The 17,161-nt window shown below is 35.2% G+C and overlaps 2 protein-coding genes across 3 annotated transcripts; both read right to left on the bottom strand.

The window, feature by feature from the left end:
* Window positions 1-8,004: 8,004 nt before the first annotated feature.
* Window positions 8,005-12,296, bottom strand: LOC125198902 (GPN-loop GTPase QQT1). 2 transcript variants are annotated; one of them, XM_048097144.1, is made up of 10 exons: window positions 12,082-12,296; window positions 11,862-11,906; window positions 11,604-11,746; window positions 11,001-11,075; window positions 10,216-10,319; window positions 9,882-10,038; window positions 9,707-9,794; window positions 8,866-8,938; window positions 8,658-8,788; window positions 8,005-8,300 (listed from the first exon to the last, which is right to left on the bottom strand). In XM_048097144.1, the coding sequence occupies exons 1-10, from the start codon at window positions 12,171-12,173 to the stop codon at window positions 8,180-8,182; spliced, it is 1,029 nt and encodes a 342-aa protein (XP_047953101.1). In that variant the 5' UTR covers window positions 12,174-12,296; the 3' UTR covers window positions 8,005-8,179. The 2 variants fall into 2 exon arrangements, with proteins under 2 accessions (XP_047953101.1, XP_047953102.1); XM_048097145.1 differs by having other exon boundaries at window positions 11,667-11,746; window positions 12,082-12,293.
* Window positions 12,297-15,961: 3,665 nt separating this feature from the next.
* On the bottom strand, window positions 15,962-17,161 carry LOC125198909 (protein FAR1-RELATED SEQUENCE 5-like). The gene has a single exon (XM_048097147.1). It carries the CDS (start codon window positions 17,159-17,161, stop codon window positions 15,962-15,964), a length of 1,200 nt encoding a protein of 399 aa, XP_047953104.1.

The following is a 17,161-nucleotide window of genomic DNA, read 5'->3' as shown; positions in this document are numbered from 1 at the left end:
TATGGCGTAATTTGTTTGAAAATCTCAGTTTATTAATAATAAATTTAGCTATTATTCTGATTTGTCTTCATAAAATTCTAGTATTAAGTTTTATTTGTATTCATTTATTTAGTTTTCGAATTGTGCGTTGCATATGTGAACTCGAAAACTGAAAAAAGTGATGACACCAATAGAGACTGACATAAGATAAAACAAAACTTTTGGATTCATATCTAAGACTTTTAAAAGGGAAAACTATTTCAACATAATAAGTTCGGTTTTAAAATACAAAACATTTTATAATTTATAAGTGATGTAACGAATAAAATAATAATTTGAGTTAGCTATAGTGGGAACGTAATTTATAAACAAAATACTTTTACATCCTTGCGCATAGACGGTTTAAAGTTTAAATTAGTTTAATATTTTATTAGTGCATATTTAAACATAATTAATGCTATCAAATTTGAACATATACACTGTCCAAATCCCGTGTTTCATTTTGTTTTTGAATGGTTTGTTGAAAATATATAACTTCCTCAAATTTAAGGAGTTGGGATTTGGAAAACAATGTGCTAATAAGTTCGTACGTATTATCTTGACGGATTATACAATTCATATTTATTAGTAGTAATTATTACAACGAGTAAGAAAAAGAAGAAAGAATATTGAAAAATCAACCTAGTACGTAGTTACTTGCATTTCAAACCAAAACCGTGTTGATAAAGTATACTCCATGTATTTGTTGATAAGTAAGCTTAGACTAATAGAGCAGGTATCCGATTCGACGTGTCCCATCGTGCTCACGTTTATCTATTTAATTTAATTAAATAACATACATTCAACATAAGATACTCTAATTTCTCTAATATAAATTTAAATTACAATTGCCCCCCAACTATGAAGGGATGTGACTGGCTGGGCTTGTTTTATTAACTTTAATAATTCCGAAATAAATTAAATTTACATTAAGGATAATAAATTAATAATGTAATACTACTCTCTATTTTAACAAAAAAACAGCTTTTGTTACACGTCCCAAAAAATGGTCTTTTTCCATTTGTAAATAGCATCCCACCCCATAAACCTCTTAATATAACAATTTACTTACTCTTTTTACCACATGAATTACTACTTTCTTTACTCATAACATACTCTCTTCATTCGGGAGAAGATGTCGCACTTAATGGATGACACAAAATCAATATAAGGAAAAGATTATTAGAATAACAGAAAATAAAATTGGATATATTAATAATTATTTATTCTCTTTTCAAAATGGAAAATGTGCCAATTTTTATGGATCAATTAATGAAAAAAGGTGTAGACATCTTTATGGTATGAAAATAGAGTAGTATTTCAATTATTACTAACAACATGGTTAAGTTAAAACTATTTCCCCACTCATAAAAATCCAATTAATTTTTATTAAAACTCATGCCACACTCTTGAGGATAGTCTTTATTTGGTGGATGGAGGACATTGGTATTCAACCATTATATAGTACTCCTACTACAAATTTGGAGTAAATCTATAATTTAGTTACACTTTTATTTGTAATTAGGATCATTTTAATCTTTTACTCCCTTCGACCTAAGTTAATGAGTTATATTTTTTTGTGCCCAGAGAGAAATGAGTCATTTCTCATACTTTATTTTATACAGCTATTTTATTTTCCCTTTATTTATCTATTTTATTCTTTTTTATTAAAACGACTAAACATCATTTTCTTAATTTTCATACGCAAAATAAATTCCGCATCATCTAACTCATTACACCCTATTTTCTTAATAACTCATGAAGAATTCATTAACAAAATTGAGACTAAGATAGTAACATAAATACATTTATTTTTTTCAATTTACAACTTTACACATAAAATTGTTACTAGTACTCTGCTATTTAAATTAGTAGTCCCTCCATCCCCCATTAGAGTGACACTTCCGTTTCGCATTTATTTTATAAAAATGATAATAAATAGTTAGAGATCCACAATAGAAATCGGCCAGCCATAGGCCGCCACTCTCTCCACCTCGCCACGTCAGCAGCACTAAAAATCCACCTGCCACATCGATGATTTAGGCCCATAGCCAAACCGCAATAAAAATAATTCAAAAACAACTACATTTACAATTAAATTTACGATTAAATTGCAGAATTAAATGTACGAGACATATACGGAAAATTCATTAATTGCATTAAAAAAAATTACATTCATTTACAAAAATAGATTACATAATAAAGGAAAAAAACTATCGTCTCTGCAATATCTTCCGTGCCCACAACTCTTCAATTATATCCTTTGGAGTTGAATATGAGCATCCACTGGCGCATGTCGGCAAATTCCTTGAGGCGGCCGACTCATCGAGAGGCACCCCACGCCGTACGCTAGGGGTGGCCGCTCCGTGGCTCGGGCCGGCTTCATCTTCATTGGCCCAACTAGTCGCTTGTATCGCCTTCGTCTTCGACGATCATGTTGTGCTTGATAATGCAGCATACATTATTTGGGAAACGCATTTGACATCCCACAAACGCGTTGGACCCTTAATTGCCGCCATCGAGACCGGAGCACACCAAATGCGCGCTCCACATCCTTGCGCGCCGACTCCCGTCGTTCCGCAAAGAGGCCTTCCTTTCATCACTTGTGTGCCCGATCGTCTTCACAAAGACATGCCACCTAGGGTATATCCCATCCGCCAAGTAGTAGCCCATATCATGCCAAGTTGCCGTTGGCCACAAATGAGACGATCGGACCGATGCCTCCGACACTTCTCGTTGAAGAGGGCGACGAGTCGAGGACGTTGAGGTCGTTGTTCGACCCGGCTACCCCAAAATACGCATGCCGATCCACAGCCTGCAATCGCCTACGGCCTCGAGGATCATCGGGGATTCTTTCCCTTGTAGCCGGTCTTGTAGGCCCCTTCCAGCATCGACAGTTCTTCCACTCCCAATGCATACAATCTATTCTTCCTAACATCTCGGGAACCCATGTTGCTCCCGTGCATCCGCATCAAATTCCGACAATCTTGGGGAGTAGGCTTCGAAGGTACCGCTCACCGAAAATGTTTATCACGCCCGACGAAATACTCCGACATTGCGGAGGTCGTCTCACCGATGTGGAGGTACTCATCCCACATGTCCGCGCGCCCCCGTAGGCCAACCGTCCGATTGCCGCCGTGCACTTTGGATAGAGGTGTGGCCGATCCGCCACCGCATCGTGCCCGAGCTGAAATAAAGATATCGACGCTCCAAAACGTCAACGATACGCATAAACAACTCCCCCGCGCATTCTAAAACGCCGCCGAACATGGTTGCCGGAAACCGCGGGTCCGGAGCGAAGTAGTCGTCATATAGCCGCGATGTGCCTACGTGATCCCGATCAATCACCGTCGCGGTGGACAACCGTGGAGGGCGGGGGGACCGCCTGTTCCACCCTTCGCTTGACCGCTCCATCTCGCGGTTCATGTAGGCCTCCATAGCCTCGTTCATCTCCGTTCGTACTCCTCGCATCCCCACGACTATCACCCGCGTGACTCATCCCTCGATGATGCTCTTGTGCGAAGTTAGAGAGAGAGAGAAAACTCGTTAAACCAAGTGTTGCAAATGAAAATGAAACTAAAATCGCGTATACATATGTTTTCAAAAAATAAAGAAAAAGAAAATAGGCGTTGGCCGATCGGCACGCCACAATGGCGGGTGCATGCGCATGCTACGCACTCGCTAGCCCACGCCGGTTTTCTAGCCGATTCGCGTTGGCGATTGCAATGGTTCGGCTAGCCGATCGCCACACAATCGACTAGCCGCACTCGTAGATGCTCTTAAAGTGGAGAAATGGTAAGGTAAATATATAATAATGTAAAGAAAACTGCGAGTCGTGATGGGGAAGGAGGGAGTATATTTGTACTTGTGACAAACCACTAGTAATATTACTGGAAAGACCCTGGGCCAAGTTCAAACATGGCGCTAATAGCAATATTTGATACCATTTCAATTCCCAATTCCCACAAAAGTCAAACCTTTAGAAATAGAATAAGCTGCAAAAAAATAGAAGCTTCCATACAAATATACAATCGTAGATTCAGGCATAGATAAACTAATATTTGTCTGACCAATTCGCCCTTCTTCCTCAAGTCTCCTCCCACACATATATACCCCTCATGTCCCCAATTTGAATTCAAAGTTCCGAACACCCCCAAAAACAATTTTCAAATCATCAAAATTCAGCAAAACAAATTCTCAGATGTTCATTTGCGGAAGTGGAAGTTTCAGCAATCACGATGACGAACCCTACCTCAGCCCCTGCTCCACCCCGAAGCGATCGCGGCGGAGCACCAGCTTCTGCAAACTCATGTCCAGAGACAGCGCCTCCAAAATCCCTACGCCGATCGCGGCCTCGACAAATTCTACGCGCTCCTAGCAGATCTCGACGATAAGAAGCAGAAGATCTACACGCAGAAAGGCTCCGAGGACATCTCCTTCGTCCGATTCGTCTACGACAACGACTCCGACAGCGTCAAGCCGATCGTAATCAAGGTCAAGGACAGATCTCCCCCGAAATCCGCCAAGAATTTCACCGATCAGCGCAGCTTCAAGAGCGACGACGCCGCTCCGGAGGCGAAGAGCGAGAAATCGATGAAGAAGAAGAGATCGCTGAGATGCAAGGGGAATTTGAAGCTGGAGGATCTGAAATGTCCTCAATTGTTTTTCCCGGTGATGGTGGTGCTGATTCTGCTGTTTCTGGCGATCTACGGCAGGTCGTTCGCGATCCTGTGCACGTCGATTGTGTGGTATTTGGCCCGACGATCAGCGGCACGTCGATGGCGACGGCGGCTGATGGTGAGAGAAAGCCGAAGAGGAAGAAGGAGTATGTGAGGAAAAGGAGCGAGAAGATGGCGGTTGTGCATAGTGAGGGACCTTCTTCGCCAAAAAGTGTGATCAATGGACTTCAGCATGATCGTAAGAGCAGTTGCTGATTTTTTCTAATTTTTTATTTTTATTTTTGTGAAAGTCGATCGAAGAGTATTCGACTTTGGTGTGGTTTGTAAATAATTCTTCTTTTTTTTATTTATTTGTTTGGATCATAATCTTAAATGGGAACATGGTGCATGGTGTGTACTATGATCCTACTTTTAGGAGTATTTTAGAGTGAAACATTTTAAAAAATTATCGAATAGTAAAAGTAAAGTTGCGAATTAATCCAATTTTATTAATATGAGACATTTTCCAAGATTATAAACTGCGAGAACTTAGACTAAAGAATATAGAAATATAGAATTAAATCATGCTAATATGAATTCGGATGTTTCTGAATTCGGATTTTGGTGCAATTGTTGATTTATTTGCATATTCATTAGTCAAATATTTCGATCTGATTTAGAAGATCTTATAATTTGATGGTTTTTTGATATTTCAAAGAAATAGTCCAATTCTCCTAAATAAAAAACTATAAATAGTCCAAGTAGTATTTTTTCTAGAGAGTCCTAGGCGTTCAGATATACTTACCTATGCATGTACGCATTAATCACAATACCTAATGTATTTATTAACCGTAGTTGTTGGTTTATTCATTTGATTAATTTAAAACGCCTCTCACCGTTTTTAAAATACTACACTACTTAATAGATCGGCAAGACATCCTTCTAACTTTTTTGTTTATAGTTTTCTTAGTTAATTACAATTTTATTGTGTTCGATTTCTCAAAATTAAATTTGTATTGAAATTAAACCGCTCAAAAAATTAAACTCATAAATCAAGAATAATCTTACATAATATCCAAAATTGACTATGAAATTATACAATCTATTTAATGTACTAAAATTTATAAAACTTAATTTAATCTAACTTATCAAATCGAACGTAAAAAAATATGGTATTGAAAAATACAGTACACTATTATTTTGAAGCTACCCAACAGTCAATATTGCGTATATATTTAAAATAGATAATGCTAATTAAGATAATAATAAAATCAGATAATTCACAACCGATGACAATTAAGAACTGAGACCCCTATTTTGTTATTACTAGTAGATATGGCGGCTGGAATATTAAATAGTTAGGTGGAGTAACTTGCAAGCTATCAACTGCCACCGATTATTTGTTTTTCAAAATTATAGGAATATTTAAAATACCACGTCAATAATGTAAGATAATCCTTATTTAAACAATTGCAGTAGTATTAAACAATTCTTCGTGAGGCCTCAATCACATGATCCATTTCGATTTTATTTTTATCTAAAAACATAATATAATTTCTGAAGGCCAATGGAGGAGAGTGAGAGGAGGAATAAATTTTGGTATATGATTTTGTTAGGCTGTACGTATTTGTACGACGGAAATCAATAAGATAGTACTAAAATTTCCAAGGGGAATATTGCTAACAAATTATGGATTTAAAACAATATGTTAACTTCTCAAACTAACAAATTTAATTTATATTTTAATTTTCCAGCAAACTCACAAGCTGAATATTAGTACTAGATTAACTTGAGTTTGATTTGTTTATATTTGATTAAATATTCTTCTGATCACTAGATAAGCCGTTGAAGCTAGCTTATTAATTTTGTTAAATCAAACTTGGAGCATATTATTGACAGTATGTTATAATCTTACATAATTCGAATAAAGAACGTAATAGTAGTATATGTGTGTTTTGGATATCTTTATTGAGCATAATTAGTTCTGCCTAAATCTGTATAAATATCGATAGTATAGAAGGCTGGTTAAATTAGTATTTTATAAATGGACGGCCATTTATAGGATTTAATGTTAATTAAAGTTTCATCAATGAATACGTAGCTCAAGTACCACAAACACCTTCCTTAGCGATAGATCTTGGGTTCAATCTTATATGTGCACCGATATTTTCCCAGGTTTTTTGGATGAGGTGTAGACAAGATTTCCCGACACAGCATTGGACAATTGTGTAAGTATTTCGCATCATCGAATAAATCCCATTCTTGTAGTATAATAATGATACGATAATGAGAAAGGTTTAGTTTATATTTGAAATAGTAGTCAATGAATATATGGAAAAGGCGCGCTGTAATAATAGATAATAGGGTTTGGAAGCTTGAGTCCTAAATTTCCATGGATGGGCTAAATTAAATGACTTTCATCATTTCAAGTGAATTAATTCTATAAAAGCCTTTCAATCTGTTGTGAAGAACTATAAAAATTCACAATGGAAAACGTTTTAACAATGTCTCAAACTTTCAATTTGTCCTATTCGAATATCATGATTTTTTACACGAGCTTGTTGATGAGATTTAGATGTTCTAATTAAATACTACTACTAGTATAGTAGTATTATTGTTGCAAATGGGATTCACGACATCACTTGCGAAAATTGATTTAACTAAAATCAATTCCTAATACAACCATTTATTTATTCGAAATAAGCTTGTGTTAATAACAAAATATGCGTCGCATTCGCATATTTGTAGTTCAATTAGAAATTTAAATTTACTGTGCGAACGTGTCAATAGTATTCAGAATTAGTTTGTTTATAATTAGTCCAAACATATAGCCACTCAAGAATGACTACATTTCAGCTCGCCAATGATGTATGAAAATGAGAGATTTTTTTGGAATATTAGTAACTTTTTTCCATATATAGCATGTAATAATTGAAGATAAGATCCCAAAGAATTTAAAACCATTATTTATCCACAAGTTTTGAGAGAACTTTCAAGCTTCATGTATGAAATGGAAAATCCATTTATGCAAGTCAAATTATGCATGAAAATTAAATGATTGGCATCTTTGATCAAGGCATCTAGAAGTAGAAAAATAAATTTGAAAATCAAGGTAATCTAGAAGACGACTTGAAACTGCTGTTTGTTCATGCTTTACTTACATTTTCTAGATAAATCGCATTTTTAAAAATATGTTCATAAATCGTGCGACCTACTAGACTACTTACATCTACATCGGCAAAAGTGAAAGAATCTTCCTAAATCTTTCAGACTTGATTTAATCAAACATCTTTTCTTTTTCCAAAAAAGAAAGAACTAGGAAATTCAATTCAGTAGACATGATCTTGAACTCGATCATCAAAGCTAAAGTAACAAGACAAAATTCATGATCTTCACATATACAATAATGTTGCCTCCGTACTACATTATGTTCAAGCTGTAGTCGAAATCTATGGCACAACTGCAGAGGAAACTTACAGTTTTAAAGTGCACGAGCAATATCATCAACGTTCATCCTTTTGAAGATCATGTTCAGCAATAGACGATGGTGGTTGTGGTGAAGTGATGATCTCGTCATCAAATACTTCGTCGTCTTTTATGTACTTCTCCTGCACAGCTGCCACTGTGAACTGCTATGTCAAGGAAAACCAGACTGAATTCATAGTTGGATCAAATGTTAGAATGTTCAAGTGTTTAATGAGAAACAGCTTCAGACGAGGAACGAGCAACAATAATTTATATCTGGAACATGAATTAAAATGTTGCTTGCTAAGACTCTTTGAGGTTTAGATTTATGCAAATCTAGCTCGCACTGAATTATCGAACAAGAATATACTCCTATACGAAAATTACTGTGTCAAAAGTACAAAAATCAAGATAATGTGAAAAGCAATTGCATATGTATACTAAGGAAATAATATAAAGAACTAAAATGAGGAAGGGAGCATGTGTAGACGAAAGATTAAGACGAGAAAAGGATATCTGTAATAATCCCAATCAACTTGACCAACTGCGATTTTGCTAAATTCAACTGCACTTGAATCAATCCCAGCAAATATGTATCCGTTGGTCTTGTCAATCAGTTTAACTAGATTCCCAACGCTCACCTTATCCTGAAAAACCATGGGTAGAAGCTCAGTATATATGCACTCAGAACTGACCATTACATCATACAGGGATGTAAACATGCCTGAATGTCCAGAGTGGTGAAGTCGACAAGGCTGAAATTTTCTATAACTTCACAGAGCTCCTTTGTTAGCTTTCTGGAGAAAGTAAAGAAACAGTGTATTGGTAGCTTGACTACATGAAACATACACAATTATGGAACCAGATTAATCTTCAAAAGGATGAAAATTGCGAAAAATGGGCCTCTACATGTGATAGCTAGTGGAACTCATACATGCTAGTATTCCTGGCTCCAAATTATAGTGAATCTCCACTGAAAACATAGCAATTAATAAATGAAACTATAGAAGTTAAAGCAGATAGCCATTTTGTTGGAACCAACATACAATACAATTACAATCTTTCATAGCTTAAGCTTGTCAAACATGCTACCATCGTATATAGTATTATAGCGTCCAGATCGGGCCTAACAACAGACCCTAAATTGAAATTTTGAATAATCTGTTCAAAATGTATATGCAAGTATCAAGATTTCTATAAGCAACTAGCAGGCAAGTAAAGAGGTGTGCTGGAGCTATTGGATATCAAACGATTATCCTCCATAAAAGCTTATAAGAGGTGATCACAGAATGCATTTCATATCTTGCCAATTATGCAATACCAGAGATTGCAAGATCCCACCATTGATGAGTAGAGTTTCAACAGCCAAGTCACAGAAACATTAGACAGATGATTGTACTAAATGGACGACCTATGTCTTTGATATTAAATTCCACTAGAGCTCATTCTCAATCACTAATATGAAGGAGATTTATGCTACTTCAATACATCAAGTCATTAGATGCCAAATAGAGCATTCTAACATCAACGTCAACTTCTATATATGACTCAGACTGGTTTCATACCTATACTTAGCAGATCGTGGATCTTGGTCAAGATGATGCTGTAGATACGATAAATCATGTGCATCAGTGTAGAAGTCAAGGTTGAAAGCTGCAAAATAAGCAAAGGGTTAATACAAGCATGACATCAGAACTTAAATAAGATAGTTTATGTCCTAGCTAATCAAATAGCTCTAACCTAGCTTGCCATAGCTTTCAATAAGATCGATCTTTGACAAAACATTAACATGGGGGAGCTCCATGTGTAGCATGGTTGACAGTGAAAGCAGCAGTGCGCTAATATACTTCCCTGGATCGCTACAAAGGTGAGCATCAATCAAGTGAACAGCAGTCAACTGCAAAACAGAGAGGGACCATTAAGAATTTCAACAACTAGTTCCAAATAGGAAGCCTCATTGGTTACAAGTACTAATACATAAGCGTCAAATAACAAAACTAATCATTTTGAAAAAGAAGTTGCATCCTGTAAAATTTCAAGGTAATGGAAGCAATTGCAGAGATGAACAATATACCCTGAGATCTAACTTCTTGACAAGTCTCATGATGACTTTTTTGGCATTTTCATGAAGAAAAAAGAGTTCCACCTGGCCAGGGAAATCAAAGAGAAGATAGTGATCTGCAAAATGACATCAGTTTCACCCTCCTTAATGAAAAATTGGAATATAGTTCTGGAGTGAATAAAATGAAAAGGATTAACATAGATAACAGTACAATACAATTGCTAGCAGCAAGCATAAACTGATAGGATAATAGGAAGAATGCAGTATGAGCAAATAAAACAACAATCGTTGATGGAAAGGACAATCTTGCATAGACAAAGTATCTGAAGTATCATGAAGGTCGGCAACAATTGTTGCTCTAGGTATGAAACAATTATACAAGTCCATTAATAGCTTTATTGTTGAGTAACACAGAATCAGGACATCTTGATTTTACTTACAAAAGTTACTAATTTTAAAACACAGGAAAATCAACAAAGAAAATATATCTCTGTCAAGTTTGTAACACAACAATGTTTGGTGCCCCAAAACTGTTACCATCTCTCGTAATTTTGCTTCTATTTTGTTGAAAGGAAGACCATCATATGGTTTAGGAAGCTTGGAAAACCCCACCATAATCAGTTATATTTTTTAAATCAGCATTTAAAAATCACCATTTCTTGACAATTACTAAAACGAAAAAGGGCTAGCCATTTTGATGAATCATTTGTATCTGCTGGTGACATAAAATTATAAACAGATGGAACGCATCAAAAATAAATAAGCAAGATGAACTAATAATCAAAAGACTAAGCAACCTTTGAGAAGGGGTTTCAGTTTGGCTTCTAACCAATCGATGTTCTTGTCCAAAAAATCCATGCAGTAAACAAGACCTGTTGAACATGACAGAATAATTTTCCATCAATGAAATAGACTAACAAAAACATACTATCATATCCACAGAATGTCACTTTATATAAATGTTTTGATACATTGAAAAATGAACGGTTCATTACGTGCTTGAAGAAAAAACAAACAATAACTAAACATTACCAATTTTTCATTCACAACAAGTAAAAGACCATTCAAAGCCACACCACTTCGTCCATCAAGTAAACATAAAACCAGTACACAAAAATCGACACATAATTCAGTAACTGATAGTTGAATCACTGAAGTAGCACTGCTCATAAATAGCTACAGAACTCAAACAGTATAAAGACTTTAGAACAAAACAATATGGCAAACTCAAATAACACAGGATTGGATCGTGTTTGAGTTGTACATATTGCCTTATGCTGAAGTCTTCTTTGGAAAGCAATGCGTGACACCAAGCTGCATATCTGCAAACTACAAATCTAGCTGAATCGAAGAAAGTCCGCAAACTATAAATCGAAAAAATAATCATTCGAAAGTTACACCTAGCTGCATATCTGCAACTCGAATAACCCTATAAAGTTCGACAACCAGCACAAAAGTTACACCTCCATTAGGGCCAAGAGAATGCTCCGCCATGACATCTTCAAGCTTAATCAAATCCTCGATATTAATTGCACAGTCATATCTTCATTACAATAAGGAATAAGCTCACATAACATCCAAATACACAAAATAACTCCACCAGTAAGTAACAATAGGCGAATTTTAATCACACGGAAAACAACAAACGAAAAGGATACGGCAAAGAATCATTAGCTGGATCCAAGTTGATCACCGCAACCTTCCTGCAACAATTCAAAAAACACAACACCAAAGTAAATTCATAACCCAAAACCTCAGTAACAATCAAGATTAGACTTTTTCCAGAATTCCGCATTCGAGAACGCATTATAGTAGCATTTGATGCGAAAAAAGGTGAAAATAAGTAGAGGACAAGATTGGTGAAAGTTCATAAAGTACCGGCCGACGAGCTGGAGGAACTGAGACATGCCGTTGCAGTAGGTGGTCTTGCCGGAGCCCGGTGGTCCAATAACCACTTGACCGAACACCATTGTTCTTCCGATCAATTTCTTCAGCTCAAAATTAGAGTTTTTACGGTTAATTTGTGGAGATTAAAATGACCTAAAACCCAAAACCCCTCTTTCAATATAATTTGTTCTTTTTTTGGGCTCTTTTAAAATTAAGAGTTTTTACGGTTTATCTTGTTTCAGTTGCCTTTTGTTTTTCACTCTAAATCTGTAACTTAGTTCATTTGTTTTTTTATTATTCTGCCTCACTTTTTTTTTTTGTCTAATTTTTATGCATATAACAGCGTTTAGTAATTTTTACTATAGTCAATAAAAATATTTTATGTGGTTTTGATTGTACGTGCAATCAAATTTATTATTTGTATATAATAAAGAATGAGAATTGATAAGCAGAGGGACAATTTGTGAGGGACTATGAGCGCCTCTTCCTGCCACGTCAGCAATCTTTATTTTATTTTATTTTCATAGAATTCTCCCGCCTCTAATTTAACGCAATATTAACCTATTCAATGAGAATTCTGCTGAATACGCCGTTTTCATAAAAAATTGAGATTACATTGCTGATCGCTTTTCTCAAATTTTCCACGCTCAAGTCCTCCTCAAGAATTCGCTAGTCAAGTTTGCACCAGTTGTTGTTTTAATTTGCACATAGATGAGTACAGGTTTGAATTTTTACTACACCTTTTGTTGTTCTTTTTCCCAAACGTAATGTCAATTGATTACACATGATTTGTTTTTCTTTATTGGATCAAGAAATATCAAGCATTAGTTTCATTTATTTAAGTTACTAATGCTCTTTCTTGTTTTGATATCGTACAGTTATGGAAGAAGATGCTCATGTAAGTAGTTTTAACCTTTTCTTCTTTATTAATTGTATTAATTTTTATTTTTTTATGTAGATTATATTTTATAGAATTTATTACCTCACTGCATTTTGAGAAACTAAGTTGCACGATTTATTTACCTGCAAAGAATGATGAAGAGGATATCAACTCTTTGAGTGAAAATATGAACGAGAATCTATATATCCCTCAAGTTGCAAACGATCGAAAGCCGGAAATTGGAATGAGATTTGCAACGGTTGATGATGCGTTTGCATACTACAATCAGTATGCACGGGAAGCTGGTTTTAGCGCAAGATCAAGTAGTAGCAAAAAGAACAAGAAAAACAATGAGCTTGTTTGAAAACAATTTGTGTGCTTCAAAGCTGGTCAAACTGATGAGAATCGTTCAAAAAAAAGAGCAGTGAATGGTGCCACGATCAATTCAAGAGCTCGTGGTGAAGTTAGAACTGATTGTAAGGCAAAAATTTCGATTGTCAAGCAACAAACTGGATCGGATTGGAGTGTCAGCGTCTTTGTGGAAGGTCATAATCATGGACTTTCGACTCCTTCAAAAGTTCACTTGCTTCGATCACACCGTAATGTTTCTACTGTGAAGAAAGTATTAACTCAAAAATTTTCAGAAGGTAACATTCCGACATGTCAGCAAATGCAACTATTAGAGATTGAGTATGGTGGACCTGAAAGTATAGGTTGCACAGAAAGAGATATTAGGAATTTTGAGAAAGAATTAAGGGATGAACAAAAGGGAATCGATGCTGAAACTCTGATAGAATTCTTTACATCTGAGAAAGAGAAGAACAAATCATTTTTCTTTGACTTTTGAGACAGATTCGAATAATAGGTTCAGCCGATGTTTTTGGGCAGATCCTAAGTCAAGAGCAGCCTATAGTGTATTTGGTGATGTCGTTGTGTTGGATTCAACTTATAACACCAATAAGTATGCAATGATTTTTACACCTTTCGTAGGGATTAATCATCATCATCAAACTATAGTTTTTGGATGTGGATTTCTAAGCGATGAGAAAACTAAATCATATATTTGGTTGCTTGAGAAGTTTATTGAAGCTATGCCAACAAGTGCTCCAAAAGCAATCATCACCGATCAAGATCCGGCATTGACAAAAGCACTTGCAAGAGTTTTGCCGGAAATTGTGCATCGCTATTGTTTGTGGCATATATTGAACAAGTTGATATGTTGAGGGACAATTTGTGAATTGAGAATTGATATGCTGAGGGACAATTTGTGAGGGACTATGAGCGCCTCTTTCTGCCACATTAGCAATCTTTATTTTATATTATTTTCATAGAATTCTCTCGCCTCTAATTTAACGCAACTGCCGAGATTTACAAAAAATTCACCCTGCTCGCAGCGTTTCTTCTCCTGCCAATTCTCAACTTTTTATTTTATTTTATCAAGATGAAGAGAATGAATGCAAACAAGAAGAAGAAAAATAGGTTAATTCGATTTTGGTACCGCACAAATTCTCCATAAATATTCTCTTTTTTTTCACAATCAATATGATACTACAATTGTTCTCTTACAAAATTCATGACTAGCTTGAATGAAATGTGTTGTTATGCAATTGGGTTGGAATGGAGATGCAATGGAGGGTGATGAATTGAATAGCCTATAGTTGATTAGAAGTTAGGCACTTTCGTAAGAAACAGTGTTGAATATTGATAATGATTTTTGGATATTTTTTGTTGTTTTTTCATTGTTAAACAATTGAATTGGTTGTATATTTATTAATCATTTTATATTTCAGAATGGTGTGATTTGAGATTGTGAGGAATTACATTGAAAGTTCTTGCAACTTAACTGTTCGAGAAAATGCTTCAGTAAAACTTGCACTTGTTCATTTAACATACTTAGTCTTGCAAAGAAGCATATTTTTTCTTTGTGATGTATAATTGTACTATGTTTACTTGGTTAAGAATTAAACTCAATTCATAATGGATAAAGAGAATGCAAAAACTTAAAATAAGGATGCCCAAACATTACATTAGGATTCAAGGATTATACAGATTTGAAAAGTTATCAGCAAACTGATACATATTAAAATTTAGCAGCACTTTGTCTAGAGTGCCATTTTCTGGAGAGTTTCTCTTTAATTTCTCAAGCAATGAGGAAGAGTTACTAAGGAGATATTATGGTATTGAAAGAGTGAAGAAGACAATTTTTTGTGATGAATGTTTGAAGTAAAAGTAACTAATCAAAATTTTTTATCAATCACACTAATGAAGACATTCTTCAGTTTATCCAAAGAAATGCAAGCAAATAACATAGCAACAATAGAAGATGTCGAAGGTTGATTAAAATACCTCAAAAAAATTACTATTGAAGAATTGCCAAACAAATTATGTTTGAAACCGTAGAAACAAAAAAAGTTCAAATGAATCAACATGAAATTAAAAACACTAAATATTATATTGAGTCCTAACTCTAGTAATCAGTCTAACATCATCAAAAACACAATTAACTCCAAGGTAGCAATTACAACTCCTTTTGAAAATAAAGTGAGATCATTCTGCCTTAAAGCCAAGTATTCTCCTTCAACTTGCATAACAGATCCAGTTTTCTCCTTCTTATTGCTAAGTTCCAATATATGCACTGTTCATAAAAGCCACATTTTACTGTATGAACATCAATCCTTTTCAATTGCAAATTAATAACTGTCATGGCAATCACCTGCAGCTGACCTGTAATTCAAATATAACAGTAAAAATGATGAAGTGATATTTGTTGATTACTTAAATAACTATACAATATAAATGATAAAATTTCACAATCATACACATACCCGTCATGCAAATCTGGACAATTACGTTTGTCGTGTGATACTCCACGAATCCCATATCCATGGCAGGCCCTAGGCTTTACAGTTGACTTCTCCTTTGAAGATAACATTCTCTTACCACACCCTTTTGTTCTAATTTGAGAAGGATCGCCTATACTAACTGATTTATCTAAGTTTTTCCTTCTCTGAGTACTGAACTTAGTTGTTGGACTAATACCCATCTCTTTGATTTTACATGTATATAGTCAAGTTGTTCATCCAAAAACTTTGTCCTCTCATCCGTCAAAGATGCATCATCAATCAATATTGAAGCTTTATAAGATAACTTGGAGTGTCGCGACATCAGAAGTTTTGTTGGATCATCATTAGCATTTTCATCATCTATTGTATATATAATATCAATCTTTGCTTCTCGTGTCCATCGCTTGAGTATATACTTGTCAGGCAGTTCAGATATTTGGCTAATTCGGAAGAAAGCTAGCATGTGTCTGCACGGAATACCATCAAACTCAAATTTTCCACAAGTACAAGATATATGATCTCTTTGTCTATCATGTGTGAGCAGCCTTGGTTTCGAGGATGAAGAATTTTGGAAATTCATCACATTGTAAATCGTAATATCATCTTGTGTAGAGGCATATTGCACAAGGTAACCATGACTTTGACTTATTTCATCTTGAAATTCCGTCCATTTTTTTCTTGTATACACTTTAACCATTTGAGTCTCTATTGGCCAACATGTTTTGATTTTGGGATGCTCATTCATGTCAATATGGTCAGCAACTAACTCATTGTGTCTCTGGTGTCTCAATGCTCTATTGAAACGTGTGATAAAATCCATCAATGAGTTCTTATTGGAGACATATTTTTTGAAAAACGAATGTGAACTCTCAGATCTCTGACTACTTGACATCCCAACAAAAAATATGTGGCTAAAGTATGTTGGAACCCACTTATGTCGCAGTCCATACATCAACAATATCCAACTATTTTGCTCCAAGTTAGCACTTCTAATTACCTCCTTCCAACCATGCTCAAATTCTTCTGAAGATGTAGAATTTTTTATAACATTTTTAATACTCTGATAGTGGTCCCGAAAAGTTACTGGAGAAATCTTTTCTGGAAACTTGTTCAATATATGCCACAAACAATAGCGATGCACAGTTTCCGGCAAAACTCTTGCAAGTGCTTTTGTCAATGCCGGATCTTGATCGGTGATGATTGCTTTTGGAGCACTTGTTGGCATAGCTTCAATAAACTTCTCAAGCAACCAAATATATGATTCAGTTTTCTCATCGCTTAGAAATCCACATCCAAAAACTATAGTTTGATGATGATGATTAACCCCTACGAAAGGTGTAAAAATCAT

This window comes from Salvia hispanica, unplaced genomic scaffold, assembly GCF_023119035.1.
Source record: "Salvia hispanica cultivar TCC Black 2014 unplaced genomic scaffold, UniMelb_Shisp_WGS_1.0 HiC_scaffold_321, whole genome shotgun sequence".
Taxonomy (NCBI): Eukaryota; Viridiplantae; Streptophyta; class Magnoliopsida; order Lamiales; family Lamiaceae; genus Salvia; species Salvia hispanica.
The sequence above is the reverse complement of the archived record's forward strand: the minus strand, read 5'-3'. Positions and strand labels throughout refer to the sequence as shown.